The following is a 25,974-nucleotide window of genomic DNA, read 5'->3' as shown; positions in this document are numbered from 1 at the left end:
GAGAGAGAGAGAGAGAGAGAGAGAGAGAGAGAGAGAGAGAGACCACCAGCCCAGCAAGGACAAACTTGCAAGAAGCAGAGCATGCAGAAAAGGCTCCGCAAGACAACAGTGCAACAGTGCAGCCGCTCGGCGGGTTTTCAAGCTACAGAGGCAGCAGAGGTTGTTGCGGATTACAATGATTGCCACAACTCAACAGAACATGACCACGGAGCTGGTATGTGAGCGTGTTTGTTTTGTTTTGTTGTTGTTTTTTTCTTTAATTGTTTTATCTGCACTTGTGTTTCGTCAGATTCAGAGCAGATGAGAGTGTGTGTGTGTGCGTGTATCTAATCTGTGAGGGGAGATTTGAGTGCTCTGTTGTGCAGCAGGGGAATTCCTCATGTATGCCCACAGTGCGATGACTATCGATTAGTGTTTTAGCCATTTCGCCCATTCAGACTTTCTCGTCAATATCAATCTTCTTGACACTGACTCCGTGCACTGCGGTGCGGGCTGGTGTAGTAACTCGACGTCCAGAGCCTCTCACTCTAATCGCTTTTCTGTCCCATCCATACTTTTATTGCATAATGTCTGCATCAGTAGCAATTCTCAATTTTCTAATAATCAGATATAATAATTTGTCCCAGCAGACTGTTCCCTTCAGTCAGGACCTGCACACTGACAAAGGGGCTCACAGCCTGCACCGGATGATTGATTATCCCTCTGCTGTGTAGGTGTATTGGCAATGAACAAAGACTATGAACCAACATCTTCTATTTGATGCTCACACTATTACCAGTCCTTACTGATGATGACACATGCAAACAGTCAAACATGTATCCTCTCCAAATTATTATTCAATGCACCTCTCCTAATGAATTCCAACAAGTTCCAATGTGTCTTTTTCTGGTTTATTTAAAAGGCATTTCACCTCTGTTTTTATGTCAGAACTAACTTGTCAGCGCACAATTTCAGATATTACATGAAGAGTAGGTTGGGGCAAAGTATTTGGATTCAACACAACATTAATTAATGCTATTAATCTAATTATCAATGATTTAATCTAATATTTTCACTAGACATACTGCTGATAGACACATTTGCATGATTTATATCTAATATAGTGTTTCCTTCTTTGAATAAAACTTTGTCATGCGCCATCAAACATTGTTCAGAAATGTTATTGTAGTGCTTCTGTTTATCTACAGGGCAGTGAAACGATGTAAAACCCTGCCAAGTCGACTAATTAACAGATCTCATCAAACTGCCACCCTTCTTGGGAAAGAGCTTCAATCATGATATCATTAGTACTCAGCTGCCCTGGTGGAGGAAAGTGTTCGAGAGCCTAGATCGAGCAGTTAAGTTATTAGTTGAATTATGTCGAATTGGCCTGTAACATGAGCACAGTGATGTCTGACATTAAGTGACACACTAACCTTCAGTTGTAATGTGATGAAATCTTAGTGAAATTTGTCTGAAAGTGTCTGTGTTATAATCCTGCAGTATTATTGTCTCCTTGACAGGGCCACACAAGGCTGCGGGGGTTTATAGACAATCCATTACCTGCAAATGTCGCAACATCTCATGTCACAGCCTCCAGTCAATATGCTTTTCACAGGAAAAACAATTAATGAGACAAATCGCACAACTGCTCATTTTCAATAAGGTTTTTAATTTGTGTTTTTATTGCTGGATTACAGGTTGTCGAATGTGTCTCTGTTGGTAGGAAGATGCAGTGATTTAGGGAATAATGTGGTTTGCCACTTGTGTCATGTATTTGTGTGGCATCATTTTAGATGTAGCTACCATACAGCAGGTGCAAAGTGCAACTATGAAAGCAATATCACAATTTCATGCCACAAAAACGTAATGCTTTAGTTCTGGCTCGGTTAATCCCTGGCATTAAGGAAGAAAACAAAAAAGTGATTTAATTAGTTTCTTCAAAGGCGCTATTGTTTTTATTTTCATTCCCTGATAACGTGGCAATATGACACGGTGAATTCATAATTCGTATAATAATTATATTATTTGCTGATACAGTATTTCTGTAGAGTCTCATCCCTAGTGAAAAGTAATGTATTCTGTATCATACTTTACTCTAACTCTATATCATGTCACCCTCAGCTCTCCCACGTGTGTTTCACGGACGTTGCTTGTTCCTGAGGCAGGAACTGGGTTACTGTGAGTGGCTGGACATGCTGAGGGAAGGTTATCTCGTACGGGACCCTTTTGTACAGTTATTTTCTTATGCGTGACGGGGAGCATGAAAAGAAGAAGACAGTAAAGGCAGCCTTGCAGCAGCAGAGGCTAAAGCGGCAGGTCTTTCACTTCACTGTGGCTTGTGCTGCATTGTCTGGCAATAGCCTCGAGGGCAAAAAAGGAAAAAAAAACAAAAAAACTACCCAGTTAGTCCCATATGGTGTTTATACCACCTACTGCCTTTTTTAAGATAAGAAGCACAAAAGGGAGAAGCGGTGCTGCAGCATAAATTCCTCTGGATGTGATGAAAGATTGCCTAGATATGAATCAATATTGAGCTCTAGTATCTCATTACTACAGCTGCTTGGTGACCATTTATTCTGACCATGCTAAAGTTACAGCCTGCTCTAATGATGACTTTCATTTTAAACGAGGCAGTGAGAGATATTGACAAGGTAAAATATACGTGGGTTAGTTAGTAATACACAGCTTTCCCTTGTGAGCAATTACGGTGATTATCATTAAAAATCAGGAGCATATACGTTATATTGAGGGCTGTATGTGTCTGCCAATAGATCTCCACCTTTTTATGGTGATGGTTATTTCATTGATACCTCTGCCAATGTCATGTGTGTAATAAACATCATTGCCTGATGTTAAAGTGTGTGTGTGTGTGTGTGTGTGTGTGTGTGTGTGTGTGTGTGTGTGTGTGTGTGTGTGTGTGTATGTGGGGTGGGGGGGTTAGAGGTATGCAAATCCAGAACCAGAATCCCTGAATAGCCTGCATTGGTTCCCTCGTTCTGCTGCATGTGATTTATTGTCGGATTCTCCGCGCCTCAAAGACACAGAAGATGGAGTTAAGGAGGTCTCCTGAGCCTAATTTATGAATTCTTAGCACCGCCTCGATTCTACGCAACCTAGCTGCGGTGCATACTGTGCAGATTGAGTAATTGTGTTTGGTGTGGCTTTGCTTTTTTTAGAGTGCAAACTCAATCAATACAGTTGGAATTGTTTGATTTTGTGTGCAGTGCTTCGAAAGAGAAAAAAGGAGCCAGTTGGTTGGAATCTGTTTGTGTGTAGTTTAATAAAAGCTTCCAGTTTGATGAGTCTGATTTTTAAATTGAAGTGGTAGAAAGATCAGAATAGGGCTTTTTTTTTAATCATTTCCACATGGAAGTGTCACACTTTGCCAGAAAGTCTATCCGGCAAAGTCTAGCTAAAAGTCTCCTTTACAGCTATATTTCCACTATTAATTGTTTCCCTCTGGACCTTGTACAACTGCACACCTTATCGATTCGCTCTTTTGGTTGACTGAAAAGTCCCAGAGCACTGCTGGAAAATGTAAGTGCTCTCTTTTCTCTCACGCAGTTCTGCATGGTTTGCCAAAAAAAAAAGGGGATTCCTTCAAGAGGGTTATCCATAAACAGAGACCCTTCATTTGCATTCTCCCACCCCTTTGGTGTTTGACTGAAACCTCGTCCAGGCTTCTACTCCAACTCCTACGGGATCAGGCAGGCTGAATAACATGAGGAAGGTCTATGTGTGATTCATATTGGATCTGGGTCAGCACAAACCCTGGTCTGAGATATGTGGAGATTAAGATATTGAGATAATATGCTTGTCCATCTGAGTGAGATACGCCAGGTCCGTCACACAGCCCAGCTCATCATCTGTTTCACCTGTGCCAGCAGATTGTGCTGCATTAGAGTCCCTCATGCGTCGTGACCAGCAGCCAGTCTTTGCCAGCGTTCACCCCTGGGAATCTGCTCAGTGCATCTGTACCTCATCTGCAAGTGTGACAAAACTCCTCAATTCACAGAAATGTGGGATTCTTGCGGTCCGTCTTAACAACGATGCAACCTTAATTGGAAGTATGGTCTAATGTCTGGGCTCAAGGGAAAGAGCTGTTTCCATTAGGAGGATGTTCAGCCCTCATGTTGCACACTGTAATTAGAGGGTGGACTTGGAAATGAAATACTGTGCGGTGGAACCAGTCAAGCGTAGGAATTTAATTTGAAATGTGTCTTTCAACTATGAGATCCTGGGAGCACTGTTTAATTCTTTATAAACTGTTTTATGATAATGTAGCCATGATACATGACCATTGCTATTCATGGATTGTAGTTTTATACATCATATACCCAGGCTGTATGTGATGAGATTCAATTCAGAATTCTCTGTATTTCAAAATTGTACCTGTTCAGTCAAACAGAAATTGCTGAGGGTGCAGTGTGATGCAGTATTGACTGTATTCTATCAAAGATTCATAGACTACTGTAGGTTTTTTTATCTGATGGAAGGATTACACTGGTTCGCTGAGAGATTGGGTGCTCAGAGGGCAGGAGAGTGAGATAAAACAGAGTGTTAGAAAGACCAGTAGATACACAGACTTGGACATCAATCACCCAGCTCTGGTCTGCACTGAGAGTTCTAACATCACTTAAAAGTTGTCCCTGCAGGTGCAAGTGGTAGTGGTTTTAATTTGAACATGTTATGATACTGCAGCCAAGACTATCTATTAAAGATGAGACCTTGGCTGGTGTCCTGTGCTGGCAACCATTTGAGGTAAAGCAGACCTTGTATGTCTTCAATTCATCTTGTGTATAAAGTAAAACCTTATAATAAGAGGTGAGAACTTCCAAAAGGATTAAAATCTGTATCAAAGATTTATTTATTTTTATTTATTTATTTTTTTAAATAACATGGAGCTATAAAGTAAGTTGAGAAATTCCACTGTTTCTGGTTCACCTGAGCTGACCTTTAATCTTCCGTTTTCACTTTTCTGAAATGGGCTTTTAAGACATTTTGACTCCAGTTACATAAGTCAGTTCTCTGCACTTTAATAAAGAAAGTGCCAGGGGCACTTGTATATATGTGTGTGTGTGTGTGTGTGTGTGTGTGGGGGGGGGTGCTAGGTGGGGTTGTTCAGGCGAGTGTGGCCAATAGCAAAGACTCAGGGACAGCTGGTGTCACCCAGGGAGTGCGGAGGAGCAGCAATCTGTTGACCAGTGAACCACATAGATGTCCTCCTTCCGCCGTCTGCCCCCCTCCCCTCGTCCCAAGGCCTGGAGGATGGTGATTGGGACCAACGAGTCCGTGAGGGGTTAAGCCAAAGGGATGGGCAGCGATGATGAAGGCTGAATTTTATGTTTGCTCTATGATTGAACTTTCACACTCCAGCGGGCATGTGGCTCCAGCAGTGCCAGCCACTCATTATGAGGGAGCGGAGCGCAGCCTGGGAACAGCATGCAATTGTGTTTAATTGTGACTGATAGGGATGCCAGCTCATTCCATCAGTTCACCCTGATGGCATACAGGGGGTGTACAAGGACTTGAGCCTAAACGTGAAGTTTTGCACTTCTGGCAGCTGGAGCTTCATCTATAACTCATTGTATAGTTACATAGTCCCTTCTCCTTCTCCTTTTTTTTATTACCTCGTTAACGACTTCATCCAGAGCTGTTGAATAAATCCTGATCCACCTAAGCAGCTTCCTCTATAAAAGCACACCGTAGTTTCAGGCACCACACATTTCTTGACAACTTGACACTCAGTTTTCAGAATACCACATGGCCCATCAGTCATGTAACAGATGAAATGAGGCGATAGTGAAGAAAAATGATGGTGTGGCCAAAATTGCTGCTGCAATTAAAGTCTGATCCCTCAAATGCAACAATTCTATGCAGTTCTCATATGGAAAATTGATGTAATTCAGTAAAGTCTCCATGATTCTAAAAACTGGTCTCAATCCCCCTGAGGCTCACTGTACTGATATGCCTGTCAGGGAGAAATTTCTGTGAGACTGTGGAAATGAAGCATCACTAATGTCCTCCTCCTCGGCTGTGCTCACATTTATCAACATGTTTGTTTGTGTGTGTGTGTGTGTGTGTGTGTGTGTGTGTGTGTGTGTGTTCCCTTCAATATCAGGACCTGGGGAGTTCAGACGGTCCCCCGCGGAACTGGAAGGGCATAGGAATTGCCATGGTGGTGATCCTGGCTGTTATGTCTCTGGTCATTCTCTCTGTCATCCTCCTCACGCCTGGTAAGAACATGGGAAAAGAGAGAGAGAGAGAAAAAGAGGGTGAAAAGCTGGAGGGAAGTAAAAGCATCAAAGCAAATTGGGATTGTGATGTGGGGAATTAAAGGGGTAGTTTGACATTATGGGAAGTGTGCTTATTTACTTTGTAAAGTGGAGAGTTATAAGAAAAGATCAATACTGCAGCTGCAAGTGGTTAGCTTAGCTTAGCACAAAAGACTGTAAACAGGTGAAAAGAGCTAGCCTGGCTCCAAGGGAAGCAAAATCTGCTATCAGCACCTCTAAAGCTCACGCTTTATAACACTTTTTATCTTGTTTGTTTTATTTGTACAAAAACTACAGTGTTAAAACGACAATTCACCGTTTTATGGAGTGTTAAAATCTCAGTGACTATTTCTTGGCTCTGAGCAGTTGCCAGGCAACCACGAAATAGTCTCTGAGAGATTATACCCTCCCAAAAAAACAAAAAACAAACAGATGTTAGATGAAATAGATGTTTTTACACTTTGTGTTTGTATGGATTAAACAAATAAGATATAGCCTAATTAGTTCATTAGTGAGCTTTAGATGTGCTGGCAGGTGGATTTGGTTGTTAATGGACAGAGCCAGGCTAACTGTTCCCCCTGTGTCCAGGCTCAAAGCTAAGCTATATTCAATGGAAATCTAACTATCCATCAGAAAGGAAAAGTATCGCCCAACATGTAAAACTTTTGCTTGAAGGGAGGCATACCATGGGCAAGGACTCATAAAATGTTACAAACACACTAACAATGGCATTGGAAATGTACTGAAGCAGGAAATATAGGCCACACTAAAAAAACATGCTCAGGCTTTGTTTGTCTGTAAACATAAAAGGAGTTTCAGATGAACTAACTAATTAACTCTCTCTGCCCTTAAAGATGAATCTCACTTGTTACTCCGTTCCCATCTCACCATGGAGGACCTGGAGAGTGAGGAGTTCAAAGTTCACGACCCCTGTGTCGCATGGTTGAACGGTAAGGATCTCACTAAACCTTTTAATGATCTCATCTGAGACTGAGCCGCTGGTTTGCAGACATACAGTAGTAACCATCTCTGCCTCTGTGGATTCAAGTCATCACTCTAATAACACAGGACCCTCCGTCCCTGAACTGTCTTTTCCCTGCCAGAAAACGAAGTGGCTCTCCGCACCAGAGAGGGACATGTCCTGTCATTCAGCCTCAACAGCAACCTCACCTCAACTCTGCTGGACAACAGCTCCCTGGTGAGTTATCACAACACAGCTCATGGGGACAGAGGACAGGCTTCAGTATTGATTGGCTCATATTCACAGACACCTGGACAAACTGATCGGCCAACATAAAGGGAGATGCTTGCAGTTAGAGCGAAAGAGAAACTGTAGAGTCCCGCTGTTCCACATCCCACAGCTGAGACAAAAAAAGATTTGGCAGAGTGACAGTATCAGCTCATTTCCCCCCAATCTGGCTGCTCTGTGAGCCCTCAACATGTGCCTTCAAAGAGAATTTTCCAAGCAAGGGCATCATTTTGAACACCGCCTCTGCGCGACACTGACTGACTTATATGGGTCATCGCTGGGGAGCTTTAAGCAGGGTTCCGTTGTCAGGTTGAGAAGAAGTCTTTCCTCGGTGTTGTGATATGGTTTATCGTCCCTGTTGCTGTTGGTAATTCCAGAAAAAGATATTTTTCTTATATGAATACCAAGAAGTACATCTTATTTAAAGAATTGCTTTTCAAAACCTGGGTAGCTGAATAAATATTTAAATGAAAGCCAAGCAAAATGGTCAAAGAATAAGAACAAGTCAAAACAATGAAAAAAATGAAAGTAAATTGGTTTTGAGATGAGATTTACACTCAACAGAGCTTGTTCCACTGTGGGAGCTTAGCATCATGTAACTAGTAGCTCATAAGGTTCTGCCTTGTTTTCCACTGCAGTGGAAAGCTTCAGATACCAGGACAAATGTCGTCCCAGCTGGCGCCAGATATTAATGTAATGCCAGAAAGATATTGGTCTCTAACTCGTACAGACTTTAAATATTATATAATACATATATAATATAAATATTATATAATACATATATAATATTTAATCAATGACAGCTGTTTTCAATATACTACGCCAAATTGACGTCGACATTGTCCTGACATTGAGTTTTGGTCGCCTGACATCACAACCTACAATGTTGGTGGTCAGCTGCATGCCTCCATTGTTTGGTAGGTGAGTGCAGTTCAGTTTTGGGACAGACAGAAGTGGAAAATGTGGCGCTAATATTGCTTCACATGTTGCTGATCTAACACCCAGAGGGAGACTGTTTAGTAGTGTAGGAGTCAGGACAGCAAAAGCTTGGTCACCAGGCGCACTCTGATGACTTGGGTGCCCTAATGGACATGTATGTGATCAGGAACTTGCTGATACAGTATATGGTGGAGCCAAATTGTAATATGCCTTTTATAAGAAGGAATTTGAATTGATAAATCAGGCCAGTGTAGTGTTGTAAAGCCAGCACTGGAGTATTATGGAAATGCTGTGGAGCGTATGTTACAGCTTCTCAGCTCAAACAAAATGCAGTACACTACTATCGTTAGGGTGCGAAGAAACAAAACAATGGCTGATTTATTTGAGCTGTTGGAAAGATAAGATGGGGTGTATTTTTTTTTTTTTTTTTTTTTACATTTTAAACTACACTGTTCCACCTGTGGGACACTTTGGCCTTGGTTACTTTAGATGTGTTTTGGTCTGTACCAGACTCAGTCTTCACACAACCTTGACAAATTATACATTGTTTGAAAGCTCAAGGTCTCCTGATTTTATCTGTGCAAAGTCTATTCGGATCCCCATAACACTGAAACACAGAATTAAAATGTAATTAGTAAATCCACATTGGAATTACTACTACAGCCCATCTCCCTTGAAGGGCTATATCAAATATCCTAACCCACTTTCTCTAAAGGAAACCAAATAGGAGTTTCTGATGAAGTGTTGTCTAATTTTCCTTTGTTTTGTTTTCAACAGGATCTGACCACAACTAAATTCCAAGTGTCCGCAGACAAGAGGTTTGTCCTCTTGACGTATAACATTCAGCCGGTAAGTTTGCTTTGAATGGCAAGGTGACTCAGGCACCGTTAAGATTTTTACCCTCAGAAAATATCCAGTGTCATAAAATGATGCACTAATATCGAAGACAAACTGTTACTGCGCACAAACCTGCACGTCTGGCAGGGCACTAGTGGCTGCGAAACAACAGTGACATGCATCTTAATCGGAGCGAGAGAAGGAGTGCAAACATGAAGGAGGGTGTGTGTGTGTGTGTGTGTGTGTGTGTGTGTGTGTGTGTGTGTGTGTGTGTGTGTGTGTGTGTGTGTTTTCTGCTACTGCAGCAGTCTGTAGCTCTATAACTCCGCCCACCAAATGACTGGGATAACATATGGGGAGTTGAATATTTAAACTGGCTGATGGCGGATGGTGCAGGGGGCTGAGGAAAGCTTAGAGTGAGTGATCAGTGTGAAGTTGGTAGCAAGGGGACGGGGGGAAGGGGGGATCAATGACATGAAGAGGTAAAGTTGGAGCCGTGATAATGAAATCGCCCTGCTAGTTCGGTGAGGAATTTTAATGAGAAGCTGACAAGAATCACAATCGCAGGTGCTTTCAGATAAGCGTTGGGGTAGACAAAACAGATCTTTTACTCCCTGTACTTTAGCAGCACATAGCTCAGTTCCTCCACCACCCCCCCCCCACCAGCCGCCTCACTCTGTAAATACCCGTACCACTAATAAATTGTTGACTCTTTCCTCAAAGGGAAGGCAAGTTGTGTAATGTGCAAGTAATCGGCAAGAGAGGGAAACAGAATTAGGAGGAAATTAAAAATATGAAAGCAGATTTTGCTGCTCTATCGCACTCTCATTCTCGTTCAGTCTCCTCTGTCGCCCTGGGCTTTCTTTAGAGAGATCTGCTTTTGCTCTAATCTCTGTGTATCATATTTTCTGTGTGTGTGTGTGTGTGTGTGTGTGTGTGTGTGTGTGTGTGTGTGTGTGTGTGTGTGTGTGTGTGTGTGTGTGTGTGTGTGTGTGTGAGCCTGTTGCAGTCATTACAAACACAGTGCATCCAAACTGAATTATTAAGCGGTTAACATACACCCAATCAGTTTTCGGATATGTGTGTAGAGAAAGGGCTCAGATCTTTGCCCAGTATGTGGATTGCGCTGGTTGATTTATGCCGTGTCATTAGCATACTTCCTTTGATATCAGCAGGAATTGTCTGTTCTCATCTGTATGCTCAGTGTGTATGCACACTCGAGGAAATCGCAGGCAGTGGGCATGCCACCTGGAATCATTTGTATATTTAGAAATGTTTTTGTGTGTGTGTGTGTCTGTGTGAACATGGTTGGCATTTTGTGTGCTATTTTGTTGGGGCTGTTCCTCCATTCTCCCCTTCCCTCTAGGTCCCTCCTTCCCTCTCTCGCTCCATCTTCCTGACTCTCGCTCACTTTTTTCTTGTCTATCTCTGGGGGGATTTGTGCTGACTGAAGCAGTTTGCGCCAGGCACCAGCTTCGCTGTTCGGAAGAAGAACGACGCGCTGCTGAGAGTGGCAGAGAACAAGAGAGAGAAACAGTGGGAGCCACTTGTGATGGAGGGGAAAGAAAAAATGGGATATGCACCATTTGCCCTTAAATACACTGCCCAGTTGACCTTAATCGGAATCTTTATCAAATACTGACAAAGATGCTAAAAAGAGAGCGGTACAGTGTTGAGAAATGGATGAGCAGGCTGTGTGTAAAGTTAAAAGCCTTCTCTGGATTTTGTATTAGCTCTAGAGGCTTTAGGGAGGGTTTTGTGTCTGGTGGGGGAAAATAAATGGATTTTGATAAGAAGGTATACATAGAAGTGAGTTAGGGATTTGGACACATAGGAACAAGAGAAAGCAGATTTCCTACAGGAGAGCCTGTTAGAATTAAGCCGGCTTGTGATTGTGTGTGAGAGGAGAAAAGCAGGCAGAGAAGACTTATGTGTTTTTCAAAGACTGATGGCAAGATAGTTCAGAGGAGACAGAGGTTTTTGGGATTGATGAGCAGAGTCAAACAGAACAGTGCCTGCCAAGAGAGCGCAGTTTAGGGACAAATAAAATGCCAAGGGAGTCGTGTCTGCACTCTGCAGCAAATGCTGTTGGGTGTTGGTATCAAAGGCAGCGCATTGTGGGGCTGCTTCTGAGGAGGAAGGATGCTATTATCTCTGTAGTGTACAAAAGATCCCAATATCTGTGCTTATGCAAAGGATGTTGTAATATCTGTATGTTTTCTTTGTTATCCCACGCTATCTTCTGAGTGTTTAATCTGTGTTTTGTGCCCCCCCCCACCTCCTCCTGTTTTGGCAGCATGGGTTGAGGAGGGGGTGGGGTGTACATTAGGGGTGACAAGCAGAGCAATCTGGAGGATTTATGACATGTCACTGGCAGGCACATTAGAGTTCGTTCTGCCTCTCGGAGACAGATGTTCTCAGTCTTTCTGTCTGTTTATCACACGGACACATGAAATCACACAATAACGTACAACCTCTGCCACTGGCTTCATGTTGGTAAATCATGAGCAGAATCGCAGGGTTCCTTAACAAATCATAAGCAGCTGACTGAACATGGTGCTCATCACAATGCTGCCCCCTTTGGTCTCAAAGAGTGACGCTCCTTGTAACTCAAGAACAGTCCTTGTTGTGTGTGGAGTACATGTCAACTCTGGCTGTCAGCCAGTGCCTCTGCCCTCTCTGCATCCTTGCCCCCCTTCCTGTCTTTGTTTCTTTCTCTATACCTCCCTCTCTCACTTTTTCCTTCAGCGTTTGACCAACTCATTCCTTCCTCTTCCTGTTTTTGCAGTGCTTTTCTGTTGTAACACGGCTCTTTTCCTGTACACCGTGTTTCCCCTCATGCTGAGACTTTACAGTGCAATCAGATTTCAATTTCACTTAGATAGCCTTAGAATTCATTTCCCCTCCTATACCCCTGTAGCTTTACCCCTGTGTCACTCCATCCATGCATTTTCTAACAACAGACAAACAACACAGAGGAGAAATCCAATTCCACTGCTAAGTGTGCAGTATAGGGGATGTGACATTTAATTTCTTTAGGCACTGGTTTTCCAGGAGGCTGAGGCTTTCAGAGGCCACTGGGCAAATAGCCTGTTTCCAACCCTTTGTTTGAAACAAAAAAGAAAATGGTAGGAATCAATATAATACCTAGAGCTCATCAGGTAATGCTGTGATCAATTACGGTTAACACACACATATACACATTCACACATTCATTGATTCTGGTACTATAGTCTTTTTCAGCATGTTAATTTAATTATACATTGAACTGCTGATGCTTGTGTCAGGGTTGCCAGCCACAATAGATCTCAGTGGGAAGGATATTAGCTGTAATGATGCAGCTTAATAAAAATGTCTGTCTTGGTTTCTATATTTTTCTCCTCATTGTCATGTCATTGATGTTGTCTCTTTTACTCAGTCTTAAGTAAAGATCCATGTGATCCAAGTTTCTGCTATTCACTTGTGAGCACAATATTGATATAATATGGATGGAAATTGCACACAGCAGTTTAATGAATCATATAAATTTAATCTATACTGTGATTGGCTCAGTAATAATCTAGGCAATATTAAAATACTTGGTTTTTGCTAAAGATTACCACACATACAGATACATACAGTATGAGGCCCATTAGATTGTTATTTACCGACTGTAAATTAAAGGTCCCATATTTTACACTTTAACAGTGTTTTATTTTTTAGTTTTGATATCCATAAGAAGATATATTGTGGATTAAGTACCAAAAACTATCAATGTAGTTTTACATCTCCTCTCTCAGGCTTCTTTCTGGAGCTCTAGTCACAACAGGTCAGTGAGCCAATCCTCTCTTCTGATTGGCTGACTGTTTTCTGAGTGATCAAATCAAAATGTATCACATTTCAGGTAGACTCTCAGAGAAACCAAATCTTGTATGGTTGGACAGTGGTTCTGGGTGGGCTGGGCTTGGGGCATGGCTGAGGGTGATGCCTTTGGTCACAGTATTAATATAGAACCTAGACCTGCTTTATAATCAAAAACACATGGAAATCTCACTTTATACAATATGGGACCTTTAATATAGAGATTAATGATCAATTTGCCTTTCTAATTTTGTAGCATAATGGTTTTTTACCCTTTTTATAAAAGCAATCAGTCATTTGATGCAGTAAATTGCAGTGATTTAAGAAGCTTCCTGTTGCTTATTGCTTGACTGAAAGGTCGGCCTCATGTGAATGAGCATGTGTGAGCACTAAAATATATGTGGTGTCATCTAAGCGTGACATACCTGTGTGCATGATATCCTCTACCTCTTTCAGGTGTTCTCTCAGTCCTTCACAGCCTCCTATGCTATCTACAATGTGGCTAATGGGTAGGTGGAATCGTGAATGCTAATGCATGGGCTGCACTGGGCATGAGCGTTACCAATGCAAGCAGACATGCAGATTGAAAGATTTGCCCCCAAAGCGTGTCTCATCGAATCAGAACCTCATATTTCTGTCAGACATGCATTCATTCGTCAGTGTCCCTACCAGGTTCCATATCCCAACATAAGGTTTGTACTGTACTTCAGATTTCACTGCCTGAGATTCATATATATATATATATATATATTGCATTATATCAGTGGGAAAAACTCTTTGGATGGAACTTCTGATGAGTGGAAAGGATTTCAGGAAGACCTGCAATGTTAATAGTTGCCTGAATATGCCTTTGAGGAAAATGTTTGCCTGTCCAGAGGAAGCAAAAAAAATGCAGCTAGGAATATGGAAAAAGAAATGTTGCACTCTTGCATGAAGCAATCCCATTCTCTGTTTTGTTTTCCTTCACTGCATCTTGCTCTTTTGTCCTCATATTACAGTATCTCTCTCAAGGCCAGGGCATGGATGGACCTCAAAGGGCTTAAACCAGGACAGTTGTCCCTAATGGAGGGCTTATGTTTGAGTTTTGTGTGTGTTCCAGGGATCTGCAGGAGCTTAACCCTCCACAGAGGGAGAAGGCAGTGCTACAATATGCTTCCTGGGGGCCTCAGGGGAACCAGCTGGTAAGCCAGGCACTTACTCATTTACCTGATCAGTGTGTTAAAATCTGTATCGACTTTGCCTGTCAATATTATAAGATTTTCTCAACCTTTACCGGCTGTGTATGAATGGCCTTAATATGACATAGTTTTCATAATGATAAGATCAATAGTACCATGTCTTTGTCATTATGAAAAGACCTCCAGCTCAGAGGTTATTGCAATGACTGTGCAGTTATAATGGGGTTGCTTAACACTCATAATATAATTCATCTACCTTCCCTGTAATGTAATTGGCTTTTGGTGCTATGTCAGTGTTCATCTGCAGCATATCAACTGGCAAGTAAAGATGTATTAGCTCTCAGCTGCGTGTGTGCTGGCCAATGATTCACTCTCACTCTTGGACGATGTCCGACACTCAATTCAGACAGCCAGTGATGAAGGCTGCAACCAAACCATCTTTGATAATGAATTGGCACTATCTTGTATGTGCTGCTCATGCCAGGCCTATGTGTGTGACGGAGATATCTACTACAAACTGAGTGTGACCAGCAAACCCCTGCGTCTCACAACCACCGACCAGGAGCAGAATGTGGTGAATGGGCTCTCTGACTGGACGTATGAGGGTAGGATGTCTTCCAGCTTCACACACAAATCTACAAATTCAAGTCGGCAGCTATAATCATCAAAAGCAGAATAATGTTTTTATTTTTGAGTTTGAAATTAAAACTGTTACTGTCTTTTAAAACAGAGGAAGTGCTCTTGACATATGTTGCCCACTGGTGGTCTATGGACGGGGCCCGACTGGCATACCTCAGCATCAACAACTCTGCCACACCTGTGATGGAAATACCTCACTTCTTAGGTGGTCTCTATCCCTCCAATGTGCTCTTCCCCTACCCCAAGGTGAAAACTGGTTAAAACAGGACTCTACAGCCACACTAGTCGCTCTTTAACGAAGCTGCACCGTGTTGCTTTGATCTAAATGCTCATATAAGCATGCAAACATGCTCACAGCTGACAATGCTGACATTCAGCAGGCATGTTCACCATCTTGGTATAGCGTGTTAGCATGCTAACATTTGCTAATTGCTACAATTAGCAAATGTTGAGGCATGAATGAAAATAGGTGTTGGGACATTTCACTAAAAAAACACAACTGCGAACCTCATGGTGATGCCAAAGTCTTAAAGGAGCTATTAGTAAGTTTTGCTGTCGCACATAGCCAACATTAGCATTGACAGGTCTTCACTAACCAGTCTAGTAAGAAATGTGAGTACAGCATCAAACTTTATTTCTCTTTATCAGTGGAAAGCAATGCCAATGCTAACTCTTGTATTCCTTCTATTTCTATCACTTCTTTTCTTCTGCTGAAGTTAGTATGCTAAACAGCTAGCTCCAGTTAGCTCCGAGTAGCATCTATCTGCCCTGAAGAAGTAGTGCTGCTCAGAGGGTGTACTATTTATTACCTCTCATGGGTGAAGCTCTTGGCCAGCCACCATCACCACCACCACCACCGACTCCTGGCAAGAAAGCACATTCATCAGCAGAGAAAACTTACAAACAGCCCCTTTAAGGATTCATCGTCTGTTAACTATGAATGTAAAAATCTTCTGGCAATCTATCCACTACATGTTGAGATATTTTACTTTATTAGTGAAATTTTGACCCAGTCCTGGCACTAGGGGTAAAGTCAGAGGATTACCAAAGTCAAATAAATGTATCTTCTGGTCACTGTGGAAATCTGTTTAGAGTTTATGATCATTTTTTCTTTTGCTTGTGCTCCAAGGCTGGCTCAAGTATCCCATCAGTCAGTCTGTTCGTGGTGAATCTTTACGGTCCAGCTCACACTCTGGAAATGATGCCTCCAGACTCCCTCAGGGCCAGGTAGTACATCTTTATGAATGTAAAAGCAGAATAAACCTTCAAAACTTTAGACACCACCTGTCAGAAATTATCACATGCGTGTAAATTCCTTTACCCTTCACTGCTTCTTTTTTTTCTTCTCCATTCCTTTGCATCACTTTCCAATCTTTTTCCCAATGTATCATTTCCTGCATTGCTTCTTCAGAGACAGCTACATCTCCATGGTGACCTGGATCAGCAGCACCCGGCTCGCGGTTCGTTGGCTGAATCGTGCCCAGAACCAATCAGTGCTCTGCGTGTGTGAGGCCACCACAGGGGCATGCTCAGAGGTGAGCAGTCATCAGTCGTTCCACATTAGTAATCCAAGCGCCCCTCGCTGCAATATACAACTTTAATAGAATCCTTTGCTTCTTTTACACAGTGTTGGGAGTTAGGATTGATTTTCTTAAGCTCTCAAATCTCTACTGGCTGGATTAATATTTAAGGTCATTTGCTGCATGAGAGGAATTTTCAGTGATGTGCTGCAGTATTTTATTGCTGGTTCCCCTTCTGTAAATCCTCACAGATTTCAGTTTTCCCATTGCCAATTATTCATTAATGCAATATTTAATAAATAATAAACATAATAATACAATGCTTTTGAAATCAGCTTTAGATGTTGTAAGTGCATTTTAAATGGTGTGACTAATACATTTGTCTATATTTTATGATTTTAAATCCATAGAAACACAAAATGGCCATGGACATAATGCAAAACCAACGACAGGTAAGTATTTCTCATGTTTACAGCTATTTCTCGCTCCAGACTTTTCTTCTGACTTGATGCGTTTGTTCAACAGGACGTGCCACTGTTTTCAGCAGACGGCTCTGTGTTTTATACCATCCTGCCGGCCAAACAAGGCGCTCGTGGAGAGTTTCACCACATCGCTGGCCTTTCGGTCCAGGTCAGTTTTAGGGCTGTTAACTTTTACTGCTTCATGTCATCCTTGAATGATTTCTGACGGGACCGGTTGTTAACGTTTCAACGAGGGTCACGTAAAACAGCGTGTGATTACAGATCTCAGCAGCACAGTGCAGCGCAGCCTGAAGTCAGTCTCTGTCATTAGCGAATCAATTTATTGAGTTATTGTATTTTCTCCCTAATTATACAATTAACAAAACAACATCTTTATCTGAGTCATTTCACTGACTAATATTTTAGTGGTCTTTTGCCCTTTCCATTTTTGAAGGACTTCAGTTCGTCTCAGTTTAACAATTAAATCATCTCGAGTGGGGCAATTAAAATATTTATATGCTTTTTTTCTCATAGAAGAATCAAGCAAATTTGGCATTAAAGAGCATGTGTTTTATAGTTGCTGGGTACTTAAGTCCCACACCTTTGGGCTCATATAAACCATTAATGGCTCAGGATCAAATCCAGAGTTTTCTCTCCTGTGTCTTTATGACTTCATAAAAATAAACAAAGTCATTAAGAAGTACTTTTTCTGAACTCTCTCTGTTGCCACCAGCGCCATCATTTGTTTTAACTCTATGAAGCTATCTTCATTTTTTCCCTCATCCTCTGACACACACTTGCTGTATCGTTGCACCTATTTTTATTCTGTATATGTGCCTGCCTCTACATTCCTCTTCGTCTCTGTGTAACGCAGCCCGCCATCCCGTCCGTCCCTCCTCGCTTCCTGACATCGGGGAGCTGGGACGTCACCTTGCTCTGCGCCCTAGACGAGAAGGCTGGAAAAATGTATGTGAGAGCCACAGTGTGTGGAGCCGGGTTGACGCACCCGTCAGCTCATTTATCCGCCCGCAGCTCCTTACTATGAATATACAACTTACGGGGGAGGTTGAGTAGAATAGTGCCCATCATTACAATGATCATTAAAATGATGTCGGCAGCTGGAGAGGAAAATTGAGACTGTGGGTGAATGGTACATATAAGATTGTCTGTTTAAAATAACTAAAAAGACCATTTTTAACACGTAGCATTGATCCTACTTTAAATGGCCAAAGGAAATGGCTTTGACTCTGACTTTGCTTGTGGCAGTGTATTGCCACTGAAGAGAACAAAAGACTACTTACACTTGACCAGAGCAGATTATTGCTTAAATCTCTCTTCATCCTGCTAGGGGAAGAAACCCCTCGTGAACAGATTGACTGAGGTGTGAGCATCACAGACAATCAAGGAAAAGTCAATGTAGATCTAGGCAATTGTTTTCAGTCCCAAAGCCCACAGGTTGAAACTATTCTTTTTCTCCAGACAAGTCATTCTGCCTCCCAATACTTACATTTATAGAAGTGGATAGTGTACATCCACTGCCCAGATGTTGTAAATCAGCACAACAAATTAAATGTGAAACAAAGCTGACTTTATAAACATGCTGAAGTATATAAATATGTGTAAATAGGTCCTCGTCATGAATAATTAATAGCCAGAATAATTAGGCTGAGGTTAAGATACCCAAAGGTGATCTGCAGTTCCTTGGCAGTGTTGAATAACTTGCTATGTCTGTGGTTCATTTTTCTCCTCATCAGCTATTTCCTGAGCACAGAGGAATCCCGACAAAGCAGACACCTTTACAGGTGAGCATGGTTTCCTGCGAAAACAGCCTAACCTCAGCTGAATACAGAGTCTATACAACACTATAGACCGAGATAAAGTGTCTTGTGGGCTGTGGAGTATTTTGTTTTCTCTTTGTTTGTGTTTTCAACCTTAAAACAATCTCTTGATTCATTTTTTGAGAGATGCTGACGTTTCATTCAGTCAGACTTTAGTCCAAAGACTTCTATGGCGTCTGCGGTATCGGAATCACTTAAAACAAACACAAAGCTCAGCTGACGCTCAAGTCATGGGAATGTCATTAGTCTTTTGTGGGTATTTGGTCATAAACCAATGTATTGGACCAACAAAACAATAAATGGTGTGAATGAATGAATGGCCTGGTGATGCCATCAGGTGAAAAGTCAGACTATCACTAATCTATCATGAAGGGAATATGAATGTCTGCAACAGTTTTTATTGCAATTCATCCAATAGCTAATGAGACATTAACACCTAAAACCAAAAATGTCAACCTTAAGATGGTGCTACAGCAAAAGTCAGGGGAGCAACTAAGTCCACAGGATACACCATCAGGGGACCATGAATGTCTGCAAAGAATAGTGCTACTTCACTGGATAAGAGAAATCTTTGACCTGCTGTTGGAGCTGGATGAAAAGTAAGAGATTCACCAAAGTCATTAGTATTCAACCTATAGACGCCATGGCTCTCATTTATCAATCTTGCGTGAAAACAGGTGCAGATCTGAGCGCAGAATTGGTCTTACGATAGGAAACACGTGTGATTCATGAAACATTCGTATCTGACCAATCCCAGCGTACGAATGATCGGGTCTTGATAAATGCGGCGGCTGAATTCGATCGTCATTAACATGTTACGCCCTTAAATATTCCTGGTTCGGAGGCCTCGCCCACTAAGGTCAAACATGGAGAGAAGAGTATCTGGCAAAAAACGAAACTTTTCAGAGATGGAGATCGACATCCTGATATCTGAGGTGGCGCAAAATAAGGAAGTGCTTTTTGGCAGTCTGAAGCGTGGGATCAAAGGAGCTCATAAAACCGCTGTGTGGAAGAGGGTAACGGAGATGAGTTTGGCTGTGCAGTGCCCCCTCCTGCAGCCGCGCGCCAACACAGCTGTTTTGAAAAATAAAAGAATCGTGTGTGTGTCCCGGCCACCTGGCCATCACGTTTAAAAGTGATAGCTTGGCATCACAAATCACCTGTACATTTATAGAGTGGTAGTTTTTGCGATTGATGAATGCGTAATAATTCATGGATGGTGCCTTCAGACGCACATGAGTGCAATCAATTGCTCCAACCAAATTTGGAAACCCAGCAATCTGGAGATCCCTGCGGTCTCTTAAAACGCGATCACGTCTGACACGCGCGTATTGTTCCTCCAAAACGAGTAAATCTGCCATCGCTAGGATTTGATAACTGTCAAAGCATCTGTTTAAATAGGGGAGTGAGTAAACATCTGACCAACCACAGTGCAACAATGATTATCTCACCTCGCTCACGTCCAAATTGATAAATGCCGAAGCTTGTGTGGAAATGGTCGTACGCACGGTTTTCTGCCGTACGTTCGTTTGATAAATGAGGGCCCATGGGTGTAAAAAAAAATAAAATAATAATTTCAACCATATGGTGGCACTAGAGGAAAAGTTAGGGGATCGCCAGGGTCAGTAGTTTTCATCCTTCATGGCCATCCATCCAACAGTTGATGAGATAAATCAGTCTGAATCATTGTGGTGGATTGACAAACAAGTCTGATATTGCCATCCCCAGAGCGACACTGCTAGGATACCTAAAAAAGTGACTGCACATTAATGTGTTGAAGTGAGAATCTTTATTTTTGTGTGCTGTATATGCTTCAGGCCAACAGTTAAATAGACACATAAAACCCCACTCAGTGGACCAGAGCCCTCTGTGCTGTTGAGGCTTAGGTCACTGAGACTTAAAGTCCCACCTGTGCTCAGCGCACCTGCTCTTTTACTCATCGACCTCTTTGCTTTCGCATCGTTCTATTACCTGACATAGCTTTGTGTCTCAGGAGATAGCTCAATATTATGGAGGAGGGAAGATGGCTTGTTTAAACTTGTGGTTAATCCTGTATGAAATTTGTAAGCAGTGGAGCAGAGAAGTACATTTAGAGACTCAACACTGCCTAACAGAGCAATCTGTATAACAGCTTTTATGTCTAAGCTTATTGAACCCCATTTGTTTCTGAAAAGTCAGCTCGCTGAATGGTGTGTCTCTAGACACTGACACTTTTCCTTGATATCTTAGCAATCAATTGACCCTTTCCTGGAGCAATTCAATCTGATTTAGACTTGTCCTAGTCTTCTCAAGTGTGGTCAATAACCCTGGTCTTTTATTTCCAAGTGTCAACTTGGATGGAGTGTTTCAGCGCCGGTGCATCTCCTGTAACCTCATAGATGGATGTCGCTTCTTTAAATCTGAATTCAGCCCCAATCAAACCCACTTCACCCTCTACTGCTTAGGTAAATGACACACACACACACACACACACACACACACACACACAAACACACATACATACATACATACACACTTGCAATGAATATGAAAGTGTCATGCTGCTCTGACAGTTGGTTTTATAACGTTGTCTTTTGAAAAAAAAAATCCCCAGGACCTGGAATCCCTAAAGTGACAGTTCACAGTACAAAGGACCCCTCCAGTGAGTGTTACATCTGCTTGTCTCATTAATAATGTACACACACACACACACACACACACACACACACACACACACACACACACACACACACACAGAGATACACACACAGGCTATCTGTGTGTGTGCTATCTGTGTCTGCAGTGTCCTATGACAGCCTGCAGGAGGCGATATATTCATGAAGACCAGAAAGTAGATTAATCCATTTCCTGCTTGTGAACACTGCCCTCTGTCTGTGGCTCTCAGTCAGAGCCGTTCACATGGAGATGATAAGGATTTGATCTACAACCTGATGGGCTCCTGTGTCTGTCTTGATGTTTAGGGTGAAAAACATAACACAGTGGTGTTTTATCTCCTGTAGGATATGTCATCTTGGAGGATAACAGCCCTCTGTCTGAAGCCCTGGAGGACAAGAGGCTCCCAGAGACTCTGTTCAGGACACTCCCAGCAGACAACCATGGTACAACAAAGAAACCATTAGATATATATATATATATATATATATATATATACATACTTATATTATTTGTTTTGGCTCTTGTATTATTAAGGAACTAAATGAAATGGTCATAGTTACATTTAGGTTAATTGCCACAAAGCGTTCACAGATCACCTGCAGTCCCTTTCTCAAGCAGTCAGACTATATTCAGCAGCGACAGTGGAGCACACACTGCAAGTGTCTCGTCAGGAAGGGACTAACATGGTTAAGTACCAATTAAAGCAATCACTTATTGTATTTGGTGATTAGGTTATTAGCGTGAGTCATGTGTGCCCTCAGGTGGTTGTGAATGATTTTTCGTGTCCTTCTGTTTTTTTTGTTTAAAATAAGTGCTGCTGAGGTACAGGTGTATTTTCAGGCTCTTAAATGTAGCAGTAATCCTAACATGTCAGTGAAGAGTCAACCTTGTCCAATCCCTGTTTGCTTTCCTCAGATCTGCACCTGAAACTATCTCTACCTCAGGGTTACGAGGCCAACCTGCACCCTCTCCTCATCATTGTGTAAGTATCAATGAACAAGCACGCGAGGCAACAGGGATGTTTATGTCGTCTGTTTTGCAACCTATGACCCATAGCCTTTTTCTCGCCCATCTTCCATTCCTAAAAACTGTCACCACGCTAGCTGATCCTGTTCGTCTCGTTGCTCAGAGACGGCGTTCCTGGCAGTCAGTCGGTGACGGAGGAATTTGCCCTTGACTGGCCTCAGGTCCTCTCCAGCACACAAAGCGTGGCCTTGGCCTGGGTGGACGGCAGGAGCGGGGTTGGCCGTGGACAGAAGACCACCGCTGTGGATCCACGCAAGCTTGGCTCACTTAGAGTCAAAGATTATCTGGGAGTTGTAGAGTCAGTGCAGTTATACAACAACATAAGGTTGTTTGATTGACACGTGTTGCTAAAGCCTGTGAACTGATAACCTAACAGGCTTTTATGATGTTTCCGCAGGTTGTTGATGCAACTGCCGTACATTGATGACCGTCGGATGGCCCTCTATGGAAAGGTTACCCCATGTTTTTAAATTGTTAACTCAATTCCTTTCTGTTGAATCCATAAACACTATCACGTGCTTTGTTTGTTTAGGCGCTTTTCTGTTTCCCCTACAGGCATTTGGTGGCTACTTAACTCTCAAGATGTTAGCTGCAACAGATAAACTCTTTCAATGCACAGCTGCCATGGCACCAGTAACTGACTTCAGGCTTTATAGTGAGTTGCAGTCATGTCATCAACTATTCATATGTTGAGGCCATACTAATTGCAATGAGTCAGAGAAACAGTTCATGTTGGAGAATACCAGTTATTCCACTGTTTTCAGGTGCTGCATTCTCGGAGAGATATCTAGGCCTTCCAGCAAAGGAGGAGCACGCTTACTCGGTGAGGCTCTAAAGCTCATCTATTCAGGTGTAAATGGCTTTTTGTAAATTAATAATCTTGCCTGTGGATTTGCACTCAGCTGTAAATTAAATGTATTACTCAGAACTAATGCAACCTAATACAGCAGTCCTCTAATAAATCCTGTCTTCATGATGGTTATAAAGTTTAGTTTTTTGTTGAAACCCTTTTAGAGAGGTGTCGGTTCTACTCTGTAGTCATTTCAGCTGTTTTAATTTGTGGTGCAGTTGAATTGTATCGTGTTATACTAAGAGGTGTTTCTAATTGTTTATCCACCCCATTTAAATCAGTGAGGGCGGACTAAACCTTACAAACACCACCACTCAGTATAATGCAATACAATTCAACTGCACCACAGTTTACAGCCTCCAAGACGACCATAAAGTTTAGTTAACGCCTCTCTAAGACAATTCCAATAAAAAATGAACATTAAAACTTTTATTAAGGTGGGATTTATTGCAGGGCTGTTGTGTTAGACTGCATCCGTTTCAGCTAGATAGGTACACCCAATAAAGTGCTCATATTGCTGTGGTGTATCTTTTCAGACTGCCTCTTTGCTGGAGGAGGTTAACAAGCTGAAAGATGAGAATTTCCTTATTCTACATGGAACTGCAGATGGTGAGATTTCTGTTAAATTTTCTGCTTTTTTAGAATTCCTTTTGTGGGTTTATTTTTTTTTTTACACCCCTATGTGCGTGTTTTTGGTCAAAGCGAGGGTACACTTCCAGCACAGTGCTGAGCTCCTGAGCCGACTGGTGAAGGTGGAAGCCAACTACTCACTGCAGCTGTACCCAGACGAGGGTCACGTCCTGAGAGAGCCCCGCAGCGTTCAGCACTTCCAGCGGACAGTGGTGAACTACCTCCAAAACTGCATGAAGCACAGCGTTCTCCTAGATCCCATAGAGGATGAAGAGGAGGTAGATGACTGAGCCCAGAGTTTCCCTTTCCTTCTTCTGGAAAGACTCTCTTAGGACTGTATGCCATCTTATGCATTACCTTGGGTCAGATTACCAGGCACAAGAGCACAGGAGTGGGGACCAAACACATCAGATCACCTCCTATAACGTCTGGAAAAATTTATGTACTGTTTACCTTGTTGCACACAATTATTTCCGTTATACTGTATGTTTGAGACGCTGTTTGTTTACAAATGTCACTTGAGATGATGTGGACTAGAAGGCTACTGATTCTGCCAAAAGTTTACAAAGATTTTAATACATGCATGTCGTAATGGCTGCATGACGTGGATTAGTTTACACTGCATTTTCTGTGTTTTGCAGGTTTTAAATATTGCCCATCAGGGTTGTAGATCAAAATCTGCCAACAGCTCGGAACACACGAGAAGACTTATAAAAACCTTTCTGATCCTGTGAGAAGACCTAGAAGACATTTAATGACTAAGAAATAATACCTGAGCATTACTACAGAGTTCTGAATAAGCCAGCATAGAGTACAGGATGACATTCATATTTATGCAGATTCTAGTGACACAAAATCAAACAACTGGGACAACTCTGATCCAGGAGATTTGATCTTAAATTCAAACTGGCCCTACAGGTCACTGGCCTGGGCGCATTCTCCACAATCTTTAAGATGTCATCGTAAAATCTGAGTTATTTTGGGTCTTTTGTACTGTGTGTTCCTGGCTTAAATTAAGTTAGATGAAGCATATGGAGCATTCTAAATGTGCCAAATACATTTTGTGGACTTTATCCACTGGTTTTATTAGCATTACTTGCATTATGTGATTAAGAATGAGTATGCAACTGAAACTATTAACACCACAAGCTCTGATTCAAGAAATATTGCAACATCTATGTAGGTCTGTCTGTGTACTGTATTTGGAAGTACAGAATGTTTCTGTTTTTATACATCTTGGCATTTTAATCATTCTTGTGTATTGCAGAATTAAATTATTTCTTTGGACAAACTGATGAGCCATTACATTACAACCCACAAAGGTAGTGGGCTTGATCATCAAACTATGAACCAAACCACACTGGTAAACCGCATGCAGTTGGTTTGAAAATGAATGCCCTCACTAGACAACCAGCTACTCCTTTTTTCCAATAACCCTTGACAATAAAGGTTGATCTTCTTGTTTTACAGCTAATTTTATTTTGGTTCCTTCACTAATTATCACAGCTGCAGTCTAACAGAGCCATTTGGAGGGATAATTATGAAATCTGTCATGTGTTAACACTTGGTAAATTCTGCCTTTGGTCTTTGCTAAAGTACCACTGTGGCATTCACAGCAAATATTATCTGTTATTATTGCTCTAAATGGCTACAAAGATTAGGGCCACTGATATTAGGTTATCCAAAGCGGGTCTGAAATGGATCATTTTATAGAACCTGCCAACACTGATTAAAAGTGAACATATGCCAATAACAAATGCCAAGAACATGCCACTACAGATATAAATAATATATATGCTCAGTTATTAGGAACACGTAGCAAAAACTAATGTAATCTGACAATAAATCCTCCCCTCATGGTAGTTACAGTACAATTTTTGTTGAACCTGTTTCAAAGGTTTTGTCATTTTTGAGGCTGCAGTTTGTAGTGCTGTCTAACTGTGTTGTTAGACAGACAGGTGTTTCTTTATTTTGTACATCCCATCAATGATGTGGGCTAAAATAACAGAAACACCTCTATGAATAATGCTATTTCAACATCACACAAACTGCAGC

The 25,974-nt window shown here is 41.9% G+C and overlaps 1 protein-coding gene across 1 annotated transcript; it reads left to right on the top strand.

The window, feature by feature from the left end:
* The first annotated feature begins 93 nt into the window (after nt 1-93).
* Nucleotides 94-25,393, top strand: LOC111661969 (inactive dipeptidyl peptidase 10). The gene is made up of 25 exons (XM_023415690.1): nt 94-214; nt 6,104-6,218; nt 7,112-7,207; nt 7,361-7,455; nt 9,223-9,294; nt 13,579-13,631; nt 14,222-14,303; nt 14,785-14,905; nt 15,031-15,185; nt 16,069-16,166; nt 16,351-16,474; nt 16,870-16,911; nt 16,985-17,089; nt 17,795-17,886; nt 18,675-18,722; nt 21,084-21,202; nt 21,352-21,399; nt 21,758-21,856; nt 22,329-22,395; nt 22,543-22,737; nt 22,837-22,891; nt 22,995-23,094; nt 23,204-23,262; nt 23,826-23,898; nt 23,992-25,393. The coding sequence occupies exons 1-25, from the start codon at nt 176-178 to the stop codon at nt 24,207-24,209; spliced, it is 2,370 nt and encodes a 789-aa protein (XP_023271458.1). The 5' UTR covers nt 94-175; the 3' UTR covers nt 24,210-25,393.
* The last annotated feature ends 581 nt before the right edge of the window (nt 25,394-25,974 follow it).

This window comes from Seriola lalandi, unplaced genomic scaffold (assembly GCF_002814215.2).
Source record: "Seriola lalandi dorsalis isolate HSWRI2012SDOR001 ecotype SW California unplaced genomic scaffold, Sedor1 jcf7180002054554, whole genome shotgun sequence".
NCBI classification, from domain to species: Eukaryota; Metazoa; Chordata; class Actinopteri; order Carangiformes; family Carangidae; genus Seriola; species Seriola lalandi.
The sequence above is the reverse complement of the archived record's forward strand: the minus strand, read 5'-3'. Positions and strand labels throughout refer to the sequence as shown.

Excerpts from the sequence above, each read along its gene's own strand:
- LOC111661969 (XM_023415690.1), top strand. The coding sequence starts at position 176 with ATGATTGCCACAACTCAACAGAACATGACCACGGAGCTG. Across the intron at positions 13,632-14,221 it reads ATCTACAATGTGGCTAATGG|GGATCTGCAGGAGCTTAACC; the intron begins GTAGGTGGAATC and ends TGTGTGTTCCAG. Across the intron at positions 16,475-16,869 it reads CCACAGGGGCATGCTCAGAG|AAACACAAAATGGCCATGGA; the intron begins GTGAGCAGTCAT and ends TTAAATCCATAG.